This window comes from Primulina huaijiensis, chromosome 2 (genome assembly GCF_012295235.1).
Source record: "Primulina huaijiensis isolate GDHJ02 chromosome 2, ASM1229523v2, whole genome shotgun sequence".
Lineage (NCBI taxonomy): Eukaryota > Viridiplantae > Streptophyta > Magnoliopsida > Lamiales > Gesneriaceae > Primulina > Primulina huaijiensis.
In genome coordinates, this window is record NC_133307.1 from 19,783,242 (window position 1) to 19,810,854 (window position 27,613).

Here is a 27,613-nt window from a genome sequence, read left to right on the forward strand (position 1 = left end):
TCTTTTTAAATATAAGAGAGTTGAAAATGAAGCGAATCTGTTCAGTTTGGTTAGAAATCCTATAATAATAATAGTTGAAACTCCGATTCCTCTGAGTCGAGTAGGTTAGTCCTTTATGGTTCCCGCGAAACTAAGGTAACCACCGCAGAACACCTGGAAGCAGTTTATAAGATCTTGAGATATACGAAGAATACACCAGTAAATGGTTTATTGTTCAAAAAAAGCAGATGTATTGTGATGAGTGTGGTAAGTCGGTTTATGCACTCATTGTATGAAGAACAGCTGGAAGCAGTTTATAAGATCTTGGGATATCTGAAGAATACACCTGGAAATGGTTTATTGTTCAAAAAGTGCAACCAGATCAACATTGAAGTATTTATAGATGCATATTGGGCAGGGACAATATCTACAGAAGATGCAGACTCGACGGGGTCAATATCAGTAGAAGCTCCAAAACAGGATATTGCACATTCCTTTGGGGAAATCTAGTCACTTGGAGGACAAAGCAGAACGTGGTGGCTCGAAGTAGTGTTGAGTCTGAACTTACAGCATTAGCCAATGGATTTTGTGTATGGCTAAAATTGGTGCTTGGAAGAATTGAAAATAGACTTGGACGGTCCAATTAAATTATTTTGTGATAACAAATCTGCAATCGGTATTGCAAATAACCCGGTTCAACATGATCGCAACAAGGGTATTGAAGTTGACAGGCAGTTTATCAAAGAAAAACGGGAGAGTGGAATCATCTGCATGTCATTCATCAAATCCGAGCAACAGATTGCTGACGTCTTCACAAACGGGAACTTTCGACAGAAGTTTGAAGATTTTATTGCCAAGTTGAACATGATTGACATTTATGCTCCAACTTAAGAGGGAGCGTGAAAAATAGGAATACATTGCATTATAGAAATAAGCGTATTTTGTTCCTTCAATCAAGAATAGTGAATTATGGACTTACCTTATTGGATTAGCCTTCTTTTGTATAAATATATACATCTTGTACAAAGTTTAATAATTCAAAAATAAGAGAAATTATTATTTTCCTCACTAATGCTTCTAGTCAGTCACCTTGTCAACATAAAGACTAATGGATTTCCACCAGATGCAAGAATCTTTTTTCTGAAACCTCTTCTCCTACTTGGTTTACCCAACTATAACGTTAAAGCACTCATGCTCAACTTTCCCAACCACTCTTTCCTGAATTCATGGGGCACTAAGTAATGCACACTTAAAGGGGAATTATTCTTCATTTGACGATAACATCAGTGGGATAATAACTAGAAATTGCTTATCCACCAAAAGGCACTTCAAAAAAGGACATGAACATTTAAGGGGTATAATTCTTCATTTGAGGATAAATATTAATGTGCAATTTTTGTTTAAAAACCTGACTGAAAACAAGCTGGAGGATGCAAGGGATCGACTTACCATCACGAAGCAATTGGTCAGACAACTGTTCACGAAAAACCCCATGAGAAACACAATCTCCAGATACAAGAGTCTCCACTCTTTCTTCATTGCCAAGCCATCTTCCGATTGTCACAATCATTTCATCCGATAAGCTGATCTCGGCTGCTGTAGCTGCTGCTGTTAAGTCGGTAGACTCAGTACCCCCAATGCAAACTTCAAGGTCAGTAAGTAAATTTCGTGGATGAGCCGGAATGTCAAAGAACTTCTCCTGAATGGTTTGGCACAAAGTAACTAAGTCCAAGGAGCTTACTTCAGTCGGTTTAACCTGAGGACAAGAAAATAAAATCGAACATTAAAACACATCACAATACATGATAAGAACAAAAGTAGAAAAATTACCTCTAGTTCAAGATGATTTCCAAATCTATTTTTCAAATGTTGAGGACTCCCAATGCATCTAAGCTTACCTCCAACCTATGTACACAATAAACGTAAAGAATAAGAAACACCATTCTAATATATTTCATGGGGAAAAAATAAAATTGCGAGAAATGCAAATAAAAATACCATTATCCCGATCCTAGTACAGAGAGCTTGAGCTTCATTCATGCTGTGGGTAGTTAGGATGACAGCTGTCTTTCCTCGTCTGGTTGATAGCCGTGATATAACTTCCCACATGAATCTTTTGGCAATAGGATCCATTCCTATGGCATCATGAAACAACACAATGAAGCATCTTTAATTATATTCGCAAAAAAAAAAAAAAAATTGCATATGCGACAGAAAAAATCACAAGACATTTGAAAAAGGATGACAATACAAGAAATAAAATCATTTATGACCATGCTTCTTGCTCATACTTCTCTATCAGAAAATGGAGGGGTGTCTCAAATCCCTAACTTTAGGCTAGAATTCCAAAAAATTATTGGCCTTTTTCTTATTTATTCAAAAAATTATCAATGAAACTCTGTTAAAATATAAAATAGTTTTAAAACTTATGATGATATTCTAAAACAGTATTTATGTATAAAAATATAATAAAAAATAACTCTTTGCATTATTCTCATAGCACCATGTCTTCTGCTAGAATTCCACAAAATTATTTGCCTTTTTCTTATTTATTCAAAAAATTATCAATGAAACTCTGTTAAAATATAAAATAGTTTTAAAACTTATGATGATATTCTAAAACAGTTTTTATGTATAAAAATATAATAAAAAATAACTCTTTGCATTACTCTCATAGCACCATGTCTTCTTTTGTAATTATGATAATGATATCTTATAATATAAAATATATTCCAGTCAAAAAAAATATAAAATATATTGACTTAAACTATTTTATCCAGATATGTTATCAAGTTATCTTTAAAACAATATCTTGTAGCTCATAAGTCCCTAAGTTCAGTTTGCTCGTAGGATGTGATGGATTAATATATGGATAATATAATGATTTATAATTATAATCATGTGCAGAACTTGAGTCGAATGTTGGATAAAACAAATATGTGTAACCAACTAATATTTCATCATCCGTACCAAACGGTGCCTAAAACAATTTAGATATCGTTTCAAATCAAAAAAAAGTTCAGTCAAACACTCTATTCTTTCATCATTCACCTTTTCAAGATTTTCATTATACATCAAAGGAAGAATGGAGGCGAAAAGTGATGTAAACACAGCTCAGTGTCATTGTTGTGAAATAAAGACAAAACGAACCGAGTGAGATCATGTTCATATGAGGAATCTCTTCTAATTTCATATTTTCTATTTACTGGATGCTGAGGCTCCAAATCGTAGAATAAAAACAAGCTTTTGAATCCATAAGACTACGTGATGTTTTGTCAATCATTGAGTTTTTTTTTTTTTTTTTGTAACATTTCTATCATTCTAACAGAAAGATACCAAGTTGATGCAGAGAGGAAAGGAGTTCTAAAGAAGTAAATACCAGTAGATGGCTCGTCGAGAATGACAATAGGAGGATCTCCAATCATTGCAATTGCAACAGATAATTTCCGTTTGTTTCCACCACTTAATGCATATGATGGTTTATCAGCATGCTTCAACAAGTCAAATTCCACCAACTTTTCACTCACTACCTGTAAAATAAATACTTGCCTCAATGCTCATAATGCGTGAGTGTTATTGGCAAACTGAAGGAAACAAATTGTCATGGGTAGCTTACACGTTCAAGTTCATACTCTTGAACTCCTTTTATTCTTGCATAGAGATAAAGGTGTTCCCTGACGGTGACAAACTCAAGCAGAGCATCAAATTGCGGACAATAACCAATCTACCATATAATTAATGTAATAAAATGAATCAGTCTGATATCATTCATAAAAATTTCTAACGGAGAACCTGAATAACCCTCTCAGATAGGAACAGAAATGATCGAGAAACGTCACGGCATACATGTTGACGAGCAGCCTTCGGGTTGGATCGGATATCTTTACCAAAAATAAAGGCAGTTCCAGCGCTGGGACTTTCTTCTCCTGCATTCAGTAATTAGATGAGAAGGGTATCAAATATTTGGCCTATCCCATTCTATAAATGAGAGAAAGGGATATCTCATCCTTGTTTGACAAGTTCACTGTTTAGAAAAAACATAAAAAAGAATGCATCAAAATAGAAAAGAAAATACAGATTGATACATAAATTAAGATGTAAACTTACATAAGCATAGATGCCATTGCATAAATAAAGTTCAGCTAAATAATTTAATGCCTTTTCCATGGCAATTTTTTTTTTTCAAATTGAAAAATGGATCTTCAGTGGCATGATCAATTACAGTTTTTGGATGTATACTTTTATTTGGCTTGAGATATAAAAAGAGTACACGCATTTTTACCAGAGAGCATTGACAGAGTAGTCGTTTTCCCGGCTCCATTAGTTCCTAGAAAACCAAAACATTCTCCTTCTTGTACAGAAAACGTCAATGAATGAACAGCAATTTTTGAACCCTGTTGCTTCCCTCCTGGATAAACCTGAAACCAATAGACACAGCTATAATATAAGTCAATTGGAGAAACCATAACAATTCATGCCGTAATGTTTTGAGTACCTTTCGCAGATTACGCAGATAGATAATAGCCCTGCCCGCTGAACCTGATAACACCTTGTTTCTTTCTGTTTGTACATCTATATCCTCCTCAAAATCATTAGCATCTTCGGAGCTTGATTTAAGAAGCGGTTGTAAAGAGCTACTGGAAGTTGTCTCAAAAAAATTTTTTACGCTCGTGCACAAGTCAGATGCAGTTGCAAAATTTATTTTGAGTGGAAGAAAAAGTTCAAGACCAAGTGTCAACATAAAGTAAATGACGCCCTGCAATGCAAAAGGCAGTTATACATAGACTGCTCCATTATTTACAAAATGAAGAGACACACACCAAAGCATACACATCAAAAAGGAAGTCTTGATAGAATAATTGTGCATGAGATGTATCCACTAAAAGTGAGAGACAACTCTAAGAGCATGAATACATTAAAAAATTTGAGGTGCCTTTTCCACTGGTTATCAGTTGTGCTAATCATTCTACTTCCTCAAATCGAACTGGAGTTCATCACTTCTATTGTAGGAACATTGGCTAGGTGAACAACCTAAAGCCACAAAGAACAGGTTATGTCTAGTGGGTTTTCTCCTTTCAGCTCTACATGAAACTAAGCTAGTTGTGCATGTAGATGAATAACTATTGCATGGGCATAAAGAATACAGGGCCTCTGCACCAAGAGTTGTACTGCTTCATTTCCAGTAGTTCCTAAAACCAACACCGCTTAAGTTCTAATAACGGAGTAATATGATAATATGATGTTTCTTATGTGATTAAATTAAAAATTTGGTGATGAAACAATATTGCCATGAAAGAGAATCAACTCCTAAGATTAGAGAAGTACCTCAGCGGCCAAATAACAAATGGAGGCACCAGTTACATTCCAGTCAAAGACGTTATCACCTGATCCTTTTTTCACCCCCTGGCGCAAAAGAGCTAATGAAGCTAATCCATCAGCAAAGCAAAATCCAGGCGACAATCTGAAGAAATTCTGACAAGATTATGTGTGTTAGATAAATATGGAATTCCCATTATCATACAAACATGTTTCACAAGAGGCTTACACAACATAAACAGCAAAATCTACTTATTGTTTACGCAAAATTAACACGACACAACGTCTCATTAAGTCATCTAGTTTTCCCACTATCACCAATTCACCAATCAAAAGCCAATCCATGAAACAGTCAAAAGTAATTTAATTAATGTCAACAAAATTTTTCAGCAAAACAAGACATCTTAAAACTGTTTCAGCCGCACCCAAATCCAAAGAAAGACTAGTGGTTAATGAAGCACCAGAAATATGAGATAATGAGTCTTCCGTATTCAAGAGTCAAGACGGCCATAAAGACGATCAAAACACAGGTCAGTGCAGCAACCTTCTCAGAGCAGTTATTAATATTTAATACTGAGCAATTGTCACGCCCCACCCACGCAAAATGGCTCAGAGCAGCAACCTTTTCACAGGGAGTTATAAATACTCAACATGGACAACAATTTACAGGGAGTTATAAATACTCAACATGGACAACAATTTTCACACCCAATCCAACGGATAATAATGTGATAATTTAAACACGAAACTAAGTTCAATGAGTAAGATAAAAGTTATCAACCTTTTCTTTTTGTTTCTCCCCTGTGAAAATATTAATTGTCTAAATGTAGTAGCAACCGTGTCTTTAATTTTTGCTACATATATGAATGTATAACGCTTCAATTTCAGCTCAACACTTCCAAAAAAACAAACAATGGGGTGTGTTAGATTTAACCATGTGCGCCCATATGCGCCCCAGACATGACCACACACAAAAGGTAGTCATTTCAACTATTAAATATCAAATAATTATCCCTGTATGCACATCAAAAGAGGATAGGCCAAATATGTGTCTCAAAATGATAAAACACAGGGCTTCATAAGGTAATCATCACATTGACCTTTGTTGCCATTGCTATGATCCCATTAGCCCATTACCAAGCTTGAACGTGCCAAATTAAGGTGACCTATATGGTCGTTGGTCCATAACAGTCTCTAAAACAAGTCCTCAACAAGAAAATGGCAAAATTCAGTACTCATAGTGGTTACATGGCCTCAGCACATGCAAGACAATTCCAATATAATTCACATAATCTAGTACCGACCAAGGGTAATTTAACTCCACAACTAAAGCTCATGAAAACTAACAATTGCCAACTCCCCTTCATGGCATTCCACACACTCACCATGTCACGATTTTAATTTTCACTATTCTCCCTTTCAGTGCTATCTCATGAGCATTCTTCTTCTCAACGCTTTGGCTAACAATGGATGCTGACCACTTTTGCACCTTCCTGCTAGCCTCTTAATCACTAACCAAAAGAGCTTAGGCTATGTTCTATAAATTGCAAAAATGTCGTAAGATCTAATTTGAAGGTCATGAAGAAAGATATATCTAGTGGGGAAGATGTCAAGGTATTCTATAAAGAAACACTGCATTAAAAAGGCACATAGTAAATGAATTTACCCATCAACCAAAAGCCAACTCAAAATTATATCTCTCCCAAGCACCTCTTTGCATAATCAATTTACACTATCAAACAATACCAAGGATGAACTATGTAATTTACAAGAAAAATATTCCAACCTTGAGAAGATTATTCACATACGCTGTTGATTCTATGAGCCCCATTATGAATGATATAACCATAAGAATGAGCCCAGTGAAAAAATGCACCAAGAGGACAACATTCTGCAAACATACATAAAAAATCAGCCTTTTTGCTTGAACAAAATGATTGGTCATCACAAAAGCAGTTTGCAAACGATACCTGTGCCATGCTATGTTCAGAAAAGAAAAAAGTAAGGCAATATGTAGATGATGCAATTGCCAATCCATATCCTAGAAACATGAGGACAGTTGAGAAGAAAGAGGCACTCGCAATGAATTGATCTAGACCTGCATGACCAATGAATTTCAAGAAAGCATTGGATCTTTATAGGAGTCCTGATTAAAAACTTCTGCGCTGAGATGACGAAAAAGTAAAAGAAGAAAATACAGCAATACGGATTCTATCACAGAAGCCAACACAGGACTTCTATCGTTTCCTTAAAATTTTGATCATTTTATCAGTTGGTTTCCCGGTAAATTATTAACATTCATTAGAAGAAAGCAAAAGGCCGTGCACAATATCATGACATGTCAGATTTTTCGTCAGAGAAACATAACTCGGTAAGTGTCAGTACAAAGGCCAAGAATTTACCAAACATGAAAAAAAGAAGAATTGCAAAAGTGGACGGAACTAAGAAGCTGATGAAATCCCATATATAAGTTGAAGCCCAATATGAAAGTACAGACACCTGAACAAGAATAAAAACATTAATCATAAGAAAGACGGTCAACTGGAGAAAAACCTGTAATAGTAGACGAAACTCAAACATTGAGAGAAAATAATTGTACCCCACTAATAAGTTGTTGGTGCTTCGCTTTCACTTCACGTTCCTGCTCAGAAAGAATGTACGTACAGATTGGCATTATATGGTACATATAATTAAAAGTGAAAAAAATAGAAGAGTAAAATCATATTGTGCCAAGTTTAGATGCCCCATCTCCATAGCTTCTACATCACAGCCCTGAATGACAATTTTGGTATAAAACAGCCTAACATTACTATATGAATATCTCATGATACAGTAATCACCATAGATATAAGTTTATGTCATTCAAGCCTAGGTGTGCATTAACTGTCCTTGCTTCAAATGCAGAAGGAAAAATGGAGAAAAGAAGTTGGAACCAATATAATTCCAGAATTTCATTATGAAAAGTTAATGATCTCCACGATACATCATGAAATAAGTTCTAATAAGAATAAACTTTCCACAGCCCCATTTATGAGCCTTATTTTCATTAAATAGAATCTATTTTTTATATGGAGTACATCTCTCAGAACTTTTTATATCATATATACTTGTTCTCAAATATCTGGGGTTTTGAAAATCCAAACCCCGAGTTCTAATGATACACATATGCACTTGTCCAAGCCTTCAATTCAAGAGACTTTAACCCTAACAATTATCTGATCTTTCCATCCGTATACATTTAGAAAGTCCGTGCAAAAACCTGCATTTCCTATTACTCTTCAGATTCACGTTGTCAAGCATATAAAAAAGAGACCTACCTTCAACTATCCTAAATGCTGAAGACTCGAGGAAATCTTACCAAAATGAGAGCTGGTTGAACTACTAAGTATATATAAATAGTTTAATCAGAAGTTTTTTAAGCTGAGTCAATAGTGAGAAATTTTTAACAAAATCAAGCTGAAGGAAAATATATTTGAGCTAAATAAATAAGTGAATGGAGGTTCCCGGGTAAATTGCACCTTCACATGTTAGATAACCATTATTTTCCCTAGAAATGGAATGTTAGACTTGGAAATATAAATCATCACCGTGCCAACCAACCAGGTAGAAAGAATCTGAGTCGCTCTTTATATTTACTAAAATGTTCTCTATGTCTTACCAACGGAAACAAACTAGAAGAATATATGTAAATTTAAAAAGAAGTGCTATTTCTTGTTTCCTAGAAACTAAAAGTTTTAGCTTCACAACCGTCGCTATTTACCTAGAAAGTACAAAATTTACCTTCACAACGGCCACCGCAAATGAAGCGGGGATGAAGGAGAAGGCAATATTAACAATGATGGCCACAGTAAAGGCATCCAGATCCTACAAATCACATTCAGCAACAAAATGGAAAAATCAAACTTGCAGCTTCACAAAAAAGTTCACGAGGCAGTAGCAGCATATGCAAAACATTTCACAGCAGCAATAATAATAAGGTCAGAGGGCACAATTCCACAGCACAAGACATCAGAACAAACTTTTCTGTAAAGGAAGCTTAGCACATACAAAGACTGGTGTATTAGCTATCACACCTAAAGATGCATAAAACACACAATAAAAAAAATAAAAGATTAAACCATGAGGAAATAAAATTTATAGCATTCAGGAGTATCCTGTACCCTGCAGGAAGAAGCAAATGATGCAGAAGTTACGCCAATATACAGACTTCCATTCAGGAGTAACTCATGTTTCAAACTACCAGAAAGTGATTTGGTACTTGAGTGATTCTAAACATACATGACGTTGTAGATGCTGACTCTGTGTCAGTGGCAAAGGGTGATTACGAGTTTGAATAGTCATATTCTCGTCAAGAGTGGCAAGCCTGAGTATTGCTGAATTTATCAAATTAATAAAGGTTGGAGCAGCATGCTGGCAGGAACTATTGTGAAGAATGGTGTAGCCTAGACTTCCATTCTCACTCTGTTTATCAACAACTACTGCTCCATACCTGAATATAAACAAGTACACGAGTTAATAAAACAAACAGAACAAGTAAATATTTGAATTTGCAATAAATTCAATATTTTAAGAGGTACCTTTATATATAGCTAAAAATAAAAGTGACAAAATAACAGCTTGAAGTAAAAATAAAATAACATAAGAACAGCTTCAAATTAAGTTAAAAAAATTTCAAGGTTACAAGTAAGAAAATTTGGAACATCCAGTAATTACACCACACTAAACTTGTCAATTCAACACATCTCCTTGTTTGATATCCAAGGTTTCTCTAAACAGGACAAAGCAAAGAATGGCTCAGGAAAGTTACCGACTCATCAAATTTAGAAAATTGGAAGACAAAATGCAATCAATTCTTACTTCACAGTCAAGACAAGCTACCTGTGACCTTCAGATCCCAAGTAAGGATCATGCATGACAACAAAGCCCTAGAACATACTAATCAGCTTGTTTATCATCAAGTGTTAAGCAAGTTCATAAAAAGGGAAAGATAGCTAGAAAAAAGATTTGAATCGCTGGAAACAATCCCTTAAGCTCACTACTTCCGACCTCAACCCAGCCACTGTGAGCCCAAATGTATAAAACAATATCTTCTTACCATACTCTGACTTTATGCAGTTATTTAAGGAACGAAATAGACAATTGCGGTGAATATATTGAATTCTGCCGGCCCAACAAATGGTGTTAGCAAAATAAAATTTGACCACACTTTAAATTGGCCAATCATGATGTCCAATGGTGCTCAAACACACTATATTACAGGTAGAAAGATAAAAAATACTGTGGCAATTATTAGAAAAAGCTTATTCATTTCGTGATGACTGTAATATTCAAGTGAAGCCATTTTCAGGCTTCTCAATGCTATCCTATACTCCTGCAAAAAAAAAAGGCATGGGAACAGTAGAAAAGCACAACCACTCAAACATTTGAAGGGTTTTAAGAGAAAATGTAACATGTTGATGTTGGATACTAAGAGCAATAATATGAAATTGCGTCATTCAATTAAAAATGAAAATGAGATGCCAACATAGCAATTAAATAACACTTCTTATTTCAGATTAGTACATATACCCCTCAAAACATTAAAGCTAGTTGGTATAGATCTTTGGGAAGCCATATGCATCTATTCTCCTCACATAGAGAGCTCGGTCCATATGTGAGTTCACATTATAGGAATACAAAGGAGGTCCACATAAGATATAAATGAACTCTACTATTTAATTGAAAATTGATCCAAAACAAGATCTTCTTCAGTCGGTAACCCATGTTTGGATTCATGTTGCTCAGATTATAGGTTCTTCAGATTATTCCAAAAGAAAGATAAAATGTCGAATGTCAAACTTCAAATGTAGAATACAATGGATCAATAGAGTTTACCTCGACTGATAGGATTCATTAAAGCTAGACATTAGATATTCACTCATTGAAAGTAAAACAGGCCCCAAGGTTCGCCCTGCAGCTTCAACAGCATCTTTAAATGCCTGCTGTGAATCAGGAAATCTATATGTAGTCGGTTGAAATTTTTGAATCCATCCTCCATGCACATGCTCTGACACCTGCACGTGAAGATCATTTGATATAGGAGAAATGTTTAAGCCAAAATAGGAGAAAAATATATTTAAGAAAGGGAAATAAAAAAGTTTGGAAACCTCTTTTGCAGTTAGCAATGATAAATTGAAAGGAATTGGCCCACCTCCACCTCCACCAGTTAATAGTGGATTGAAGTGTGAGGTTGTGAAGGTTATTGATTGCTGGTCGGGATGCGGCTTAAGCTTGACAAAAAGAAGACCGAAAAGCAAAAAGATGGCCGGTATTAACAGCTGAAAAACAATTGTTTTTTGATCGCGGCGAGCTGACATTGCTCTCTTTATAATTAATGCTTTTGAGTGTTTCCAGAACGTTGACCTTGACAATGTGCAAAAGCAACAACACTGCATACCAATGAATTTTAAGATATGTAGAGTAGTTGCCCAAAATAAACAACTAGCTTTCCCCATTGTGGCCATCATGTAGCCAATAACCTCAATACAACTTTTGCAAACTTTTGAATGAATGAATCGATTTGAAGTGTGATTTTCGCCAAGTTGCTGAACATCAGAATCAGGAGTTATATAATTCTTATTATCATGGCACTCAGTGATATCAAAATCACCACCAGCAACTCTCAAGAATACTTCTTCTAAAGTTGTGACAGAGATGCCATAACTTTCGATGCCAAGAGAATTACTGTCTCCATAACCTACAGTTCCAACAGTAGGATTTGATCTTTGCACGTAACACTCTATTTCTCGAAACATGCTTTCAAATGATGATGAGGAAGCGAGAGGAAGCTTGAATGTAAGTTCATTACCAACCTGTCGATGCATAAAAGTGATAATATGAGCATTAAACTTTAGTAAAATTCCAATTTCGCCTATGTAATGTGATTACATATTAAGTTGAAAAACTGCTATAAAATCCACTTATAAATGAGGAAATATCCACAAAATGAACAAGTATCTAAGGATATAAATTCAGAAGAATACTTCGCTCACGCATATTGCCGATGGGATGTGACGGTAAACTATATCAGCTGCTGCAGAGGTAGTAGGTGTAGTCTGAAGTCAATAATGTAAAGTAACTTAGATGCGAACAAAAGAAGGCGGATAAAGAACTACATGTATGGACTAAGATTTAAACAACCTTGACCAGAGTAAGCGTATAACCAACACCATACTTCTGCTTTAAGAAAAAGGAACTGTAACAGATGAAAATATATCTGATTAGATGCTATGTGAGGAATAAAACCTTAATGTCTATTAAATTTAAGTGAATGGAAGCATTCTAGAGTCAGAAAAATTCCTTCCGCTTTCAGAACATGATCAACAAGTTTTTGTGGCTAGGTTTTTTCTTGATTCTAAAAACAAGATCATTATCACCCTTCTTCCATTTCCCCCAATGTTGTAAATGGCGGGAGGCAGCGGCGGGGCGGTCACCTCGGCTGTCTAGGCGGTTGAATTTTTTTAAGTAATTTTTTATAGATAATCATATATAATCATGCAAAAGACTATCAGGACGCAAAGGACTGTCAAGACTACCCTTAAACTTCCATCAATAATCTTCAAAATAGGGATGACATTTTCCTCTTTTATGAAAGATTTTTTAATGTCTTCTTTGGCTTGTTTAAGAGCACCTAATAAAAGGTCATTGAGGGCTTCTTGTCACCGTCAACAAGACGTAATATGATGTTTCATCTAATAAACTCTTCCTTCAATAAGCTTCTTACACAACTTGCATGTGATCCAATCCCTTTTCTCTTTATTATACAACACTCATATTCACAAACAATATCATTAGACTTTGGTCAAATTCCAACTCCCATTCTTAATCATTTTCCGCCATTAACTTTCAACAATAAATCAATAATAATAAGGAATAAAAACAAATTTGATTTTTGAAATCACAAAATCTGAAATATTATAAAAAAGTATGTTAGATAATATATTTATACAATGTCAAACCTAAAGCTTCTTGTTGATGGCGGCGGGTGGTGGTGGTGGCGGTGGCGGTGGCGGCAGACAGTTTGTGTGGTGGACTTAGTTATGGATAGTGAGAAGTGACGACCAAAGGTTAAAATAAAAAAAAAGTGGAGTGTGATTTAAACAAATAGAGTTTTGAGTTTTAAAATTAGTTTACTTTGACAAGGTTTTAAAAATTTGTTGACTGCAACTTAAAAATATTGACTGCCTCACCCGGCCCGTCTGCTCACCGCCTCTACCCACCTCAACCGCCTGCCCACTGCCCTCGACCGTCTGTCCACCGCCGTATAGCTTGGGCCGCCTAAAACACCCGCCCCATGCGTGGGCGGGCGGTCGAGGACCGCCTACCGCATAGACACCGCCTAGACGGCTGCCTCGACCGCCATTTAGAACACTGATTTCCCCCCAATCTTATCTCATTTATTCTATAATTTTTGCTAGGGAATGGAAGGGGGACTCTAGCATAAGTCATTTAGCTTTCTCAAAAACCATATCAGTAATTGTTGGCAAGTACCTTCCGCAGCATTTCAAAGAACCATTAGCCATGATAGCAATTCGATCTCCTAACACATCAGCTTCATCCATGGAGTGAGTAGTTAGTAATATTATCCTTCCCTTTTTAATTCTTTTAATTAACTGCCATGTCAACCGCATGGAGTAAGGATCCATTCCACTTGTGGGTTCATCAAGAATAACAACCTGCATTATATAAGAAACTGATTCGGTAAGATTACATTCACAAAGTTAGCAGTTATTATTTAGAAACTTAAGCAAACCTTGCTATCTCCTATTAGTGCAATTCCGAGAGATAATTTCCTCCTCATACCTCCAGAAAGAGCCCCCACAACCGTATTGAATTTGTCTGCCAAACCTACCTAATGAAAGAGAGTTCATATAAATAATATGTCATAATAGTTACAACACAAAGCATATTAAGTGTATCTTCCCTGTAAAGAATTATTAGCACATCAAACTCCAATGCAGCAAGGGATAAATGAGGCGAATAGAAGCAAAGATTCTGCACTTGAATTGACATGTAACAGAGAGACTGCTGGGTTTTGTGTCAGAGTTTGCAGCAAGAGCCAAAGATTAGAATGTCGAATCAGGGAACAGCAAATGAAAAAAGAAAGTTTATTCATCTACCTATCAGATTTTTTATAGGTCAAATTTCAAACTGAAGATAAATTCTTCCAAATTTTGAACTTTATTTTGTTCACACTTCTCAAGAAGCTCAACATTATTGGCCATGGTTGGAGACCTATGGATATCCTAAAACAAAGCACACACAACGTCTCTAAATAATGAGACAGATGATCATCCTGATGTATAATCTTATTTTTTTAAACACATAAAGAGAAGCATATCCAATGAGGTCAAGTAATTTGGAGGGAAGAGAATAAGAATCAATTAAATTGGAGTAAGCACATTTGGCCAAGGCTAAAAAGATTATTTTCTTTTTACACAAAGGATGCAAAAGCTTTGTTTTGCGACAATTTAAATGAATTACGAAGGTAGAGACAAAGGAGTAACTACTTTTTCCACATTGAAGCCATTATTTTTTCATGAGAAATATACCTATTACCCAAAAAATGAAAGATAATACCATAAATAATCTGAATTTCCAACTACCAGAAAGAAACTTACTTCTTCAGCCATTTCAATCACAACATTTTCCAAGCAATCTTCATTCACACCTTTTAGATCAGAAAATATTTCTAAGTGCTCCTTCACCTGATTAAAGCAGATATAAATGAAGCAAGTGCCAATAAAATTCAAGTTTGTTGCAGTTTGTGTGCTTCAATCACCAAAAATTTGAGAGAAAGTAAGCTATAAAGGTCAATGGAACAAAAGTATTTACGAATGATGATTCTGTTAGAAAATGTCCTACTACTACAAATAAAAATGACAAGACTTTGACGAATAATCAAAAATATAAAATAAAAGGGGAATATAAATAATCCAAATAAAAAATCATACGGTAAAAACCCAAGAGTAGCATTTGATTTTCTCTTCTGAAAAAGAATTATACAGAAAAGAAATTGATGTAAGCAAATACGGGACACAGAATAACTGGTGGGACGCGAGCATTGCAAGGAGTGTTACTTTCAGGAGTCCATGAAAATTAATTTCCAAAATCTATCTGGCTTTTCTTCAGTTAGTGAGGATTGTGGTCAAGGGGAGAGATGAGAGGATTTTTTCCCTCTTTATTCCAGATCTCAACGGTTCATAATCAGCCCATCTCTTACTATGCAAATTCAATTCATATTTTTCTTGGAATTTTCATTTTCGAAAAGATCCAAGGGATGAGGAGGTGATTGAGTTAAGTTTATCGTTAGTATCCTTAGACAGGGTCAGGTTGATCTAAGGAGTGGAGTTTGGGATTCTTCAAGCAGTTTTCAGTGAAATCTTTCTTGGAGTCTTTTTTTTCAGATATTAGTTATCCATGTTTTCCTCTTTATCAAACCATTTGGAAGGTGCCAGTATTCTCGTGAACTCCGTACATCTGAGATGTTGCAAAAAAAAATTCCCACTTGTTCTCCTTGTCCAAGTTTGTGTGTGTTATGTCAGCAAGAGATGGAGACTCGGGACCATTAGCTCATTCATTATCCTTTTTCACGCTCTATTTGGTTTAAATCATGGGCAGAGTTAGGCTTGATTGGAGTATCTCCGAGACCAACTTGAGATTTATTCACAGCAGATCTCGGTCGCGATCTGGAGATGAGAGATAGAATTTTTGGGTTGTGGTAATTCATTGTCTGAGGTGGTCCGTGTGGATGGAAAGAAACGTGAGGATTTTTGAAGACCAACAATACTCGATTGAGTGTTGGGACAAGATTAAGTTCAGGGTTTCATGCTGGAGCTCAGAGAATATAGACTTTATGTCGTTCTTGGTGTCAGATTTGTATAGGTATTAGGGTCTTATATTATGTACATCCACATCTAACATGACACACAAGTTTAATGATAAAAAAAAAAATCATAGAAAATAAATAAATCATGTCCACAACGATATCACACAGATTATGCACACACATAAAAACATGCACAAATATCTTCAATTTCATAAATATTTCCACTTCAATCAAAAAAACGTATCTAGAACAAATAAACCAAACATTGATCACGTTTGAGAAAGCAAATTTTCTCACCGTCAACTCTGGAAAAAGAATGTCATATTGTGGGCAAACACCCAAACTTTTGCGTATTTCATCCTGCAAAACAAAGCAATCATAGTAAAATATAAAATAATACGTATTGTTAAGCAGGTACAGTGAAACACATTTCCAAAAACTCTAGATATCACTTAAGGACTAAAAAATCAATATTAAACCACTATGGTGGTCAAACAATCAAGTACAGCAAAAGTCTAGGCAGCCTTATTCGATCAATGAGTTTGGTGAATGATATTTTCAATTACCTTGCACAAATTAGAGGGATGAAAATAATTAGAAGTGTGGTGGAATTAATTTCAGGAATGAGAAAAAATGGTAGCATTGGTGGAACTTTTAGGTACATTAGTACCACTGAAGAAGTATCGAATATCACCATATAGAACTTTTAAGCTGACTGTCAGAAGATTTTTAGTATTATCAATATCATACAAGGCACATCAGAGCATCCTCATAATGAATACCATGTCTGTCAAGATGTTCCTTCCAAAAACTAATGCATCTCCAGATGTAGGATGAACAAGACCAACAAGCATGGACATTGTTGTGCTTTTACCAGCTCCATTATGCCCTGGATAATATAAAATTTAGATCAACTACAAAGAATTGAAGACACCCTTGCATCAAACATTTTTTCCACACAGATGAGCAAGCAATATTCCTCAAATATGGAATACTTTGAAGGAGCTTTAAAAAATTCCAGTCCAATGCCAGCTACGCATATTACCATTACACGCATGAATGAATCAACAAATATTTCCAGATCACAGAACTAAAAGTATTTTTGGTTGCCAATAAATTTCTGCTGATAAACTCTTAAGTAGAAAACTTACAAAAAAAATATCCACTTTATCCAAGCCTATGTCCATCATCTACAAATTTCACCAAATTTAATTGCTTAAAATGTAATGAAAATCCAATACCTAACAATTGCAACTAATAAAAGAAGTACCTAAAAGGGCGAGAATTTGATTTTCATACAGCACCAATTGTAAAGAATTGACAGCACAGCAACTTGCCTTCTTAGTATCATACACCTTGTGCAGACCTCTAATCTGAATACATCTGGAAAACACAATAACAGAGTAAATGAGCATAAAAAATACATCTTCCTGTCCATTGTGCAAAATCATAGCAGATTTACCTGCCATCAGACTCTTGTTGCTTTAATTCTAAACTTATTTCTTCTACAGCTGTTTCATATGCATCTCTTTGAAATTGACGATCGTTAATCCCGGAGTCACTGCCAACCAGTTTGATCAGAGAACCGGAAGAAAATTGCTTGCTATCATTTTTCTTCCTCCAAAATTGCTTACGTAACACAGAACGCCATCGATAGAGTAACTTATTTTCCCTATGAAGGACCTGGTTTCATAATAAATGGATACAAATTCAATATCCAGTCTCTTAACTAACCTAAAATGTCTTATCTTTTAAAACGATGAAACTTAAAAAGGCTGTCTAATGATTGCAGGATTGCGTGGATTTCTTGTACAAGAACTGAAGAATATAAGCATTTAGATTATACCTTATCTAAACACAGACCAACTGCACCATATAAGAAAGTGTCAACCAACATCATCACAAGGCAGACCAGAAAGCAAACCCCTGAAGAATCCTGTGGTAAAATAGAACATCAATTTTCTTGCAACTAATGATAAAACAAGACTACAAGAGGAAAAAATAGTAACGAGGATACCCGCCAGATGTTGCTCCACCGTAGGCCAACCTGAGCACGTTCATAATCCGCAAAGTTGATAGACCCTAAAGCAAAAGCGGTGGGTGAAAGGAAAGATGCCATAACCTTTAATACCCTACAGGCATACAGAAATTGGACGTCTTATTAACAATCCAAATGAATTATGATTAACAGTCATAGAATACTCACATAGAAACAGCCTCTTCGTTAACAGTATAATAAGGGAAGAAAGCTCCAAGAAAAGAAAGCGTCCCAACTGCTATTGCGGTTTTTGCCCGTGTGAAGAAGGTGGAGATCAGAAACGATAGTGTTATTGAGCTCAATCCAAAAGAGAAGAAGTAAGCAAACACCAGTGTCTTGTCGCTGTACTTGAAAAGGGTTCCCATTGTGCAAAGAGTGATGACACCAGAAGAGACTCCAAACTGCCAAAGGGGAGGGAGGGGTAGGGGGAGAGAACATTCAGAAGCACTTCTACCATCCCCTTTCATGACAGTAAATACTGACAGAAAATATTGGAAAAACATGCTTGCAAAAAATGAAAAAACATTTAGTGGTAAACATGATGATCTGAGCAGTTTTTAAAAATTGATAAACGTAAAAAAAATTATAACCTGGAAGTTCCACAACACTATTCAAGTAAGAATTTTTGCGCTGACAACAGTTGCAACAACTTGCACCAAAAAAATTAGATTTTATACTTAGAATTACGAAAACCGGTCATTTTAGCATTTTTAAGTGGCGATTTTTTCATCGAGTTTGAAAGAACACTTATTGAGTTCGATTAGCATTTCAACATATTTAATGCAATCATCAATATCGACATTAAAAACAAACCAGAACAAATAACTTATGACGAGACTGAAAGCACACCAATGTCACATTGACATTAAAAACGAACTAGAACAAATAACTTATGACGTGAGATAGAAAGCATATTGACATTCATAACTTTTTAAAAGTCAAATCACTCCTTTGAGTGTACCAAGAATCCAGCAGTAAGACAGAATCGATAATACACCACAGATTTTAACATTCGTTTTTAGTAGAGAAACTGAAAGCATATCAGAAATTCAAATCTGAAAAATTCGATCGTTCATTATATTCAGAAATGACTGAATGTCCTCGTAGCATATTCTTCCATGATTATAATCAATTTAGCAAAAATTAAGCTGTTAGTCAACATCTTCTAGTGAAATACAATATGCAAGGTAAAGAATCATATATCCCTGCTGTTGACTTGGAGATTTACAACTTTTTCCCTTCAAGATGATATATTACAAGTAGGAGAAAAACAAATCTACGTGACTACAGAACTATTACTCAAACCTGCAGTGCGTAAGTTAGAAACCACGAGAGATGAAACATCTCATCTTTTAAACCCATCATGTAGAGTCCTTCCTTGATCTTCTGCTCCTGGTGTATCAGTCATTAAAAATGTAAGCAGAAACAGTTTTGAGAAACATGTTTACTACCCTGGTAAAGTAAAATAAAGGCGAAGAACAAAAGGTGATCAAGAATAAAAGAATGATCTCCCTAGAAAGAACAAAACCTTTTCAAAAACGGAATAACTAATCAGTTGAGAAATTGGATACAGAAATCCCAGCAAGTACCTGTTGAATAAATGATAGAAGTTAAAGGCAATAGTCATAAATATGCTAATCAAATATCATACAAGAAGAATAAAATGTTGAACATCATAAATCAAGAAAACGGTCCAAAAACATTAAACATGTACATACAGCACTCCCATGACTTTCTTGACGATGGACTGGAACTCGTCATCAGTGTATGCACGAGTTGGAAAAGGGACAAGTCTTATATTTGAAGGGCTAAACTGCGTCCAGGGTATGAGTTGCGTGTGTGACAAAGGTGACTCCGAAGGTGATACTAAATCGTTAGTGTCTATGTTTGCCAATCGTTGTTGTTCGACGTAGATTATGAAGGAGTCCAGGACTTGTTGAAGCTGTAAACAAGATTACACAAAAAAAGAGCAATCGCTTAAGAAATAACACAAGTTCGCTATCCACGAAAGGAAAACAATTAGAACTTATCCATAGGCTTACCAACTCGAAGTCAAAATCTTGAATACATGATTGCACATAATGATTGTTATTAGTTATTAACGATACTAAGAGAAAGTAAAAGCATGAAATCAGTCGCAATATGTTCCAGAGAAGAGTTTATCTTTGATTTCCGATCAACCATCCAGTCCATATAAAGAGCTTCTCTGAGTCCACATCCTTGAATAAATCAGTAAATTACTAATTAATACTGCATACCAATTTCTCAAGCTATTCCAACCAAGTTTAACCACACCTAAACAGACTTACCACGCAGCCAGCATATCACCTAGCTAAGACACATCAGTCCGAAAGCATCAGTCAGTATGCTTCTAACACACACACACTCCCCCCCCCCCCCCCCCCCCCCCCCCCACTTTCCAGGAATATAATTTTTCCATAGAAAGCTGGTTACATTTGTGTAGATCCACGAGATGATAATTCTTAAAGCGAACCAGAGATCCACAAAATGGTAATTATTAAAGAGAACTAGAGATACCAGCAGCACAAAGTAAAAAAGAAGCCAAATTATGAACTTAAGCATCCCAAGGCAGTCATCAATCAAGTATTGCTGGTCAGCAAGAAACAGTAGAGCGATGAGATGATGTCCTTCAAAAGAACAATGTTATGTTAGCCAAAATTTATTGATTGACTGCAGTGGATGTTGGTTTTTCTACAACAAAAGACCACATGAGCTAGTTTAGTTCTCGGAAGAGGTCAACTTTTTATCTCACTTTTCAATGCTGACCGCTAATAATTTCATCTGCTACGTAGACCTAATCCAAGACATTGTTTACACATGTGATGCCCGCTGAAAATTTTCAGGAAAATTAGAAAAAATATTGCAAGGATGTCAATGAAGTAAGTCAAGTTATTGCTAGCTTTAACATGACGTTTAAATTTGCATCACGTCCACAACCATGTACTGAAAAAAAGTCAGCCGTCTCAACTTTCAGATAATGAAACGTCAACAGTAAATTAGTTCCTATTAAAACAAAGCATGATAAATGAGAACATACAGTTAAGAATCCACTGAAGCTATACTGTAGAATTGGTATTGTGTTCACCCCTAATTCCAAGTCATTGACATATGGACCATTGACATCCATGATGGATTTAACATCGGGAAATCCAGAAAAAGCCCATGTATGGTTCAAGCGTATGCTATAATCAAACACCTTAGGCCCTTGATCATGAAACACAATAGCTCCTTTAATTTTTGGGTTCGTGGTGTTCCTACAAACAATGAAAATGAGTCTAATTTCTTCTTTTGAAGTTCCATTAGAACATGACAGAATTGCAAAAAAAAATTTTAAGGAAAAGAGCTAAAATGGAACTTTAACTCATAAAATGGACAAAATATAAAAATTGTTGAATGATAGCCAAGATGCTTCCCTATTTTTCAAACGGAGGAACAGATCTGGTTTCTCGAAAGTTATCTACAAGCCGAAATTCTTAAAATATGGACAGATAACTTCAGGAAAAGACAACCAGGGCCGTTACATTTAAGAGGGGGGAGGAAATAAACAATGTGATTCAAGAGCACCAGCAAAAATCCCTTCATCGGCTATAGACACTTCAAGGGATGATGAATTGTGATTACCCCCCGGCTGCCTATGCACTTGTACAAACAATAAAGAAACCAAAACTTACTTCACTTGATCATCGGCACCATACAGGTCTGAGCGTATGTATGTCTCAAGCTCTTCCTCATCTTTGTAAATTCTTGATGTCAACTGGATTACAAATGAATTATTATCATCATAATCATTATATTAAATATTATCCTAGTTGAGTGAATAAAGTAAAACTGGCCATATCATAAAATTTGAAACCAGAACCTTTTTAAACCTTTAAAAATATATCTACCCTGAAAGAAATCCAATAACCTAATTCCATAACGTGCTTGGCCATACAAGACAAACCAAAAGTTTCATATCATAGACATAATCATGATCGCGCTATAATTACAACAAACACCAAAATCGACCAACAGCAATATGCATTAAAAATGGTATCTGCTTGCTTAAAACTTGAAAAGAATAAAGAGGTTAAGACAACACTTACGTAATAAGTCGATCATTACAAGTTGAGCAAATTTTCAGTTTGATCTAATAACCCTAAAGCAACAAGTTATTTTTCTTCTTTCTGATTGATAAAAATTTCAAAGTGTAATAAGTCCTGGAATTTTTTAAACTGTTTTATCTAGATAAATAAATGGATGTTGGATCAACGAAATGTTTGATACACTACTTTCAAAACCAAAAGATAATGAAAAGTGGGTGGGTCAACAAAAGTTTCGCATGAAAACATTTGCCCTCATTTATAGACCCAAGACAAGGAACATCGACTCGAAGATTTAATTAAATATTCAATTCTTACAAGTGTTGGACAACTAATGGATATCGAATGGTCAGACATAAGAGAGACCAACTTAGTGAAATATATTGGAGACTACATTTGCAAGAGTTAGAACTCACAATCTTCTACTCTAATACAACCGCCCACCAATTTGCCCCATCGCTCCCCTACTTATCTTTTGCTCCACGAAAATTAGAAACCTTTGCAACCGCCCGCATTATTTATCATCTTCCCTAATAAAACCAAATAGTGGAAATACTCTTTGTAACAACTAGATGAATAAGTTTCTTTAAAAGCACAGGCTTAATCATAGTGAAAGGAAATAGCTTTGAAGGAGTCTAGGTCTACTTGTAATACTCACAAGTCGATAGGGATTCTTGCAGGAATTGTTCATAGAAAAAGGCTGTCCCCCATTAAAAGGTATGGGAGTACAGGCAATGGTGGAAGTTGTAATGACGTCGTCACATAACTACGGCTAAAAAGAAGTGTGTGTTTCTATTCTTCTTAACCTTAACAATCTTCTGAGTTCAGAGTTGCCCCTCAGTTACGATGCAACGCTGACTAAAACATAAGGATATTAAATGGAAATTTAACTCAAAGATTTTTTACAAAATAAGAAGCTTTAAGTGATAAGTTAGTTAAAATAAAACCCAGAAATCATGTTCAAAAGCAAAAACAAAATGTTTCGGAAAGCATTAGATGATGATACTTTAACAAAACACCAAAATTATAATATGTGGAGTATGAAAGACATTTAAGAAGATGCAGAAATTAGCAAATTATGATTTTAAATGATAAAATAATAAAGGAAAACTGAAACAACAATGAAAACCACATTTTATAGCAGTCCAACCAAACCATCACCATATAAATCATAAGATCAAAACTTATAAAATATAGGGCAATTGGCACTAGAATATATGAAACAAATTTAGATTGCAGACAAGAATAGTAGAGAGGACATGGAAAAGAATGAATAAAAATTTAATCATAAAGCATTAAACCATACCTTGAGCAGAGGAAACTTGATGGACAATATATTAATCATCATCCTGGTCTCACTTGTGTCGGGTGCAAATGCCAAATATTCATCATTTTTATACAATAATTCTAAAATTTGATTGAAAGGTACAGACTTGCCATCTTTTCCGACTTCAACTAGCATGTCCTTTCGAATATATCTGTGTTGGACTTATATTCAAATTCAAAATAAAAAGCAAGCATATGAACTAACAGTAATAATTTATATCCAATGTCTCGGTCAGAGTCAGAATAAGAAACGTACGGTTGTGGTGGATGTAGCTTTGTATCAACTCTCATCCTCACGGCCATGAGCAGCAACATAACAACAGTAGGAAGTAATATCTACCCATTGAAATGAAAATAAACTAATAAACAATACTTTACAGTATAACCACATAAACATTCAACTAGGATCATAATCAATGTGATGAAAACCTCTCATAGGCATTAAGAAGAAAGATAAAGAAACAATAGGGATTAGGGAGTACAACAACTGAACAAGAGAGAAAATATCCCAGCAAAATTGTAAAACCTGGATTTCATGATTCAAAAAAACTTCGACTCCCACAATTGTGAAACGACAGAGGATTTATATGTGGAATAAGCATGTTGCAAATATTCCCTTACCCCAAAAAAAAAAGTTTTGAAACGCAAACATAAACCAGACAAGGGAGAAAAAGAACATTCAATTTATCACACTCTAAACTCCAAGGTTTCGAGAGATTTCAAATCCCTCAAACCATGTGATAACAAAATGATGCTTATTTAACAGATATAGGTAATCACATAGAAATCTAGGAATGTGTGTATGTGCGGCCGCTCTGGATAGAAAGGTTAAGACCTCTGCACAGGTGATGAATGGGTGGCGTATCTTGAGAAGCCAATTCTTTCGGAGCATGGCTTTCAATTGTCTTCTTGAAGACCCCGTCTTCATTTTCTGTCCGTTCTTCTCCATGGAAGAAAGACTTCTCCACTCTATTCAAAAAATATATAAACCGTACAGCTCACACACAAGAAACCCACGAAATATCAGAGAAAACCATCAACCATCAAATCAGAACACAAACATATAGGACTTTGATTCGACAAAAAAATCTAAACTAAACCGTCTAGAAGACACACCCTGGGAATCCCAGAAACTTAGAAAAGATAATAAAACGTACAAGAAAATTTTAAAAAAAAACTACACAAAAGAAAGCGACTGGAAAACCACCCAAGAAAACACTACACAAAGAAGCATGATTCAAGAAACGCAAATCGTCCCTCAAACACACTGGAAACCCAAGCAACGCGTGGAAAACGGAGGAAAAAGAATTAAAGAGAAACCCACACAAAGAAGTGCATAAGATTAACCGGGCGGCGTGTGCCTGCCTATGTATTTCTCAAGACAGAAAAGGTCGAAACAAAGAAGTGAATGAGAAGATTGCTTATTTTGGCCGTCGCAAGTGTGGGGAAGACGTGCCGTGTAGGACGTTTGTCGAAAACTAATGAAAAGCGACTCACTTTTCATTCATGAAGCCACGTCAAGACGGTGTTAAACATATATATATATATGGTTCAAACTATATATTTAATTAATATTCGTGTCACAAAATTAATTTATTATGAATTTAGTATTCTTTTCCGAAACAAATTAATAGTAAAATATTTTAAATAAATATTTCAAGAATAAATTTTTAATATAATGTGACATTAGTTAAAATCAATAACTAACATTTATCGGTTATGAGAAAAGGTCAAATTGACAAATACGATTGCGTACACTAGTAGTTATTCTAGTATACATACATATAATATCTATCAAACAAAATATCCTTCCCAATGGGCCCTTGTTTTCTAAGTAGGGGGGGCGGCGTAAGAATATCTATTAGAATTTACACATAAAAATATCATCAATTTGAATTTTTGATTTTATTAAATGATGAAACCCCACTTTCGAGCATGGTGGTCGGTTGGTATAAAATGGTAGTTCGAATTATTATGTTCTTTTTCAATTATTCGATGCTAGGCTGGTAGGATTTGGCCAGTCTCTCCGAATATGCTATTGGGATACGATGGACAGAAGGGGCTTGCTAGAGTCCCACACGGATACAGGACATGGACTCGAATCCGAATGAGAAAAAGATTGATCATAGGGATCACAATGGTTACGAGTACGATGGTGGCACCTGATCGGAACCTAACTCCTTTGGATCGTGTTTTATGATACTAGCAAGAATCGCTAGTTCAATATGTGTCGTTTTTTATTCGTTTATTATTTTGAACATGTCTATTTTAAGACTGTTATTATATGGATTAAAAAAAATTTTGAAGTCGTTAATATTTTTTGAAATGCACAAATTATATGCATGTTTTAGTGTGATACTTTTTGTGATTTGTGTATAGCTCATTAAATCAATTAATTGATACATATGCTCCTCAAATTGATTCCAAGAAAATTGTGCTTGATTATAATCTTGAAGTATATACCCCGACTGATTCTTTCATGATAAATGTGATGTGGTCTAAGTTTCAAATTTGATTACTACCCACCTGGAATCATAATCATATTGTTCTATCTGCTTTACTCAAATGAACATTCAAGCTCTGCCGATGCTATAACGTTTCATTCAGAGTACATTTTTCTTACAGTGTTCACCATTTACAGCAAAACTTACCCCTAATTTATCATATGCAGACAGAGAAGAGGCTAGCGATTACCGTATTCAGTTTCCCCCAGACCAAGGAAATGTTGGAACTGCTACTTACCTGAATGTTTTTTCTTCTATTTACTCTGTCCTCGAAGACCTAAAAAACGATGGCTATAGTGTCAAGAATCTTCCAGAAAATGCTGAAGCCTTAATAGAAGACGTAATTCACGATAAAGAAGCTCAGTTCAACAGCCCAAATCTTAACATAGCGTACAAAATGGGTGTGAGAGAGTACCAAAGGCTAACTTCGTATTCCTCTTACCATTCGTTTGTTGAGAAAATATTTAAAGCTGATGCTTTTCTTCACTTTGGGACTAATGGTTCTCTTGAATTCACGCATGAGAAAAAGTATGAATGAGTGATGTTTGTTACCCTGAATTTCATTCGTGCAGTCGTGCCGATAGAGAAAAACGTGTCTTGTTTCTTCTTTCAATTCTTAGAGGAATGCTTGAAGCTTGTTGTGGCGGACAATGAGTTGGGAATTTTGAAACAAGCTTTGGAAGGAAAATATGTTGAGCCAGGCCATGGAAAAATCCAATTAGAAATCCGAAGGTTTTACCCACCAGAAAGAATATCCACGCCTTGGACCCACAAGCTATTCCTACAGCTGCAGCTATGCAGAGCGCAATGGTGGATGTCGACAGGTTGCTCGAGAGGAAAAAAGCTGAAATGAAGGGAAATATCCTGAGACTATTGCACTTGTCCTGTGGGGAACAGATAACATCAAGACATATGGGGAATCATTGGCTTAGGTACCGTGGATGATTGGAATTAAGTCAGTTGTGTTGGAAAATTTTTATGCTTAATGAATGAAAATTAAGCAAATAAATCAATGTGTTTGATTGGAAAAATTCGAAACGAAAAACGAAACTTAAAAAACGAATATTAAGTTCGGTGGTTCTGAATTAAACTCGAAACAAGTTCATCGAATGTTGAAAGAACTTCAAACGAGTAGTCGGAACATGTAAGGGACGACGGAAAAAAAAATCGGAACAGCGGCAGGCGCGCGCGCTGCGCATGTGCGCTCTCGGCAGGCGCTGTCGAGAGCTCTTGGCGGCAGCGCGCGCACAGGGGCGCCTGCACGCGCCCCTTCGTGCTGTTTCGTGTCCCTTCGGATTTTTCAGCCATTTTTTCATTTCATTGGCATTGTTTGATGATTGTGGTCAGTTACAATGGCCAAGGGACACCCTTATGAATGAAATCTCATGTCTTTTCACTTGAAAAACATTAAATGTTTGATTATTGAAAATCAAAAAATTACATTACATCATTTTGCATCTTCTTCTTCTTCCTTCTTCTA

The 27,613-nt window shown here is 35.5% G+C and overlaps 1 protein-coding gene across 2 annotated transcripts in view; it reads right to left on the reverse strand.

The window, feature by feature from the left end:
* LOC140968117 (ABC transporter A family member 1) overlaps positions 1-25,116 on the reverse strand; it is a 30,421-nt gene extending 5,305 nt beyond the window's left edge. Inside the window, exons 1-37 of one of the 2 annotated variants that reach the window (XM_073428969.1) lie at positions 24,465-25,112; positions 23,886-23,965; positions 23,610-23,781; positions 21,893-21,975; positions 21,259-21,475; positions 19,919-20,142; positions 19,729-19,789; positions 19,506-19,592; positions 18,369-18,601; positions 18,180-18,294; positions 18,009-18,098; positions 17,625-17,845; positions 17,433-17,545; positions 16,945-17,051; positions 16,460-16,522; positions 14,955-15,041; positions 14,087-14,185; positions 13,825-14,009; positions 12,475-12,529; positions 12,318-12,389; positions 11,442-12,146; positions 11,170-11,348; positions 9,574-9,784; positions 9,076-9,159; positions 7,895-7,936; positions 7,698-7,794; positions 7,266-7,393; positions 7,082-7,186; positions 5,305-5,451; positions 4,475-4,735; positions 4,262-4,397; positions 3,826-3,905; positions 3,596-3,703; positions 3,359-3,509; positions 1,978-2,114; positions 1,810-1,884; positions 1,429-1,735 (exon numbers count right to left, since the gene is read on the reverse strand). In XM_073428969.1, coding sequence (XP_073285070.1) covers positions 1,429-1,735; positions 1,810-1,884; positions 1,978-2,114; positions 3,359-3,509; positions 3,596-3,703; positions 3,826-3,905; positions 4,262-4,397; positions 4,475-4,735; positions 5,305-5,451; positions 7,082-7,186; positions 7,266-7,393; positions 7,698-7,794; positions 7,895-7,936; positions 9,076-9,159; positions 9,574-9,784; positions 11,170-11,348; positions 11,442-12,146; positions 12,318-12,389; positions 12,475-12,529; positions 13,825-14,009; positions 14,087-14,185; positions 14,955-15,041; positions 16,460-16,522; positions 16,945-17,051; positions 17,433-17,545; positions 17,625-17,845; positions 18,009-18,098; positions 18,180-18,294; positions 18,369-18,601; positions 19,506-19,592; positions 19,729-19,789; positions 19,919-20,142; positions 21,259-21,475; positions 21,893-21,975; positions 23,610-23,781; positions 23,886-23,965; positions 24,465-24,578 — 5,431 coding nt within the window. In that variant the 5' untranslated portion in view covers positions 24,579-25,112. Of the gene's footprint in view, positions 1-1,428; positions 1,736-1,809; positions 1,885-1,977; positions 2,115-3,358; positions 3,510-3,595; positions 3,704-3,825; positions 3,906-4,261; positions 4,398-4,474; positions 4,736-5,304; positions 5,452-7,081; positions 7,187-7,265; positions 7,394-7,697; positions 7,795-7,894; positions 7,937-9,075; positions 9,160-9,573; positions 9,785-11,169; positions 11,349-11,441; positions 12,147-12,317; positions 12,390-12,474; positions 12,530-13,824; positions 14,010-14,086; positions 14,186-14,954; positions 15,042-16,459; positions 16,523-16,944; positions 17,052-17,432; positions 17,546-17,624; positions 17,846-18,008; positions 18,099-18,179; positions 18,295-18,368; positions 18,602-19,505; positions 19,593-19,728; positions 19,790-19,918; positions 20,143-21,258; positions 21,476-21,892; positions 21,976-23,609; positions 23,782-23,885; positions 23,966-24,464 lie in introns of those variants that run through there. The other variant, XM_073428978.1, reaches the window with a different exon arrangement.
* Positions 25,117-27,613: the final 2,497 nt, after the last annotated feature.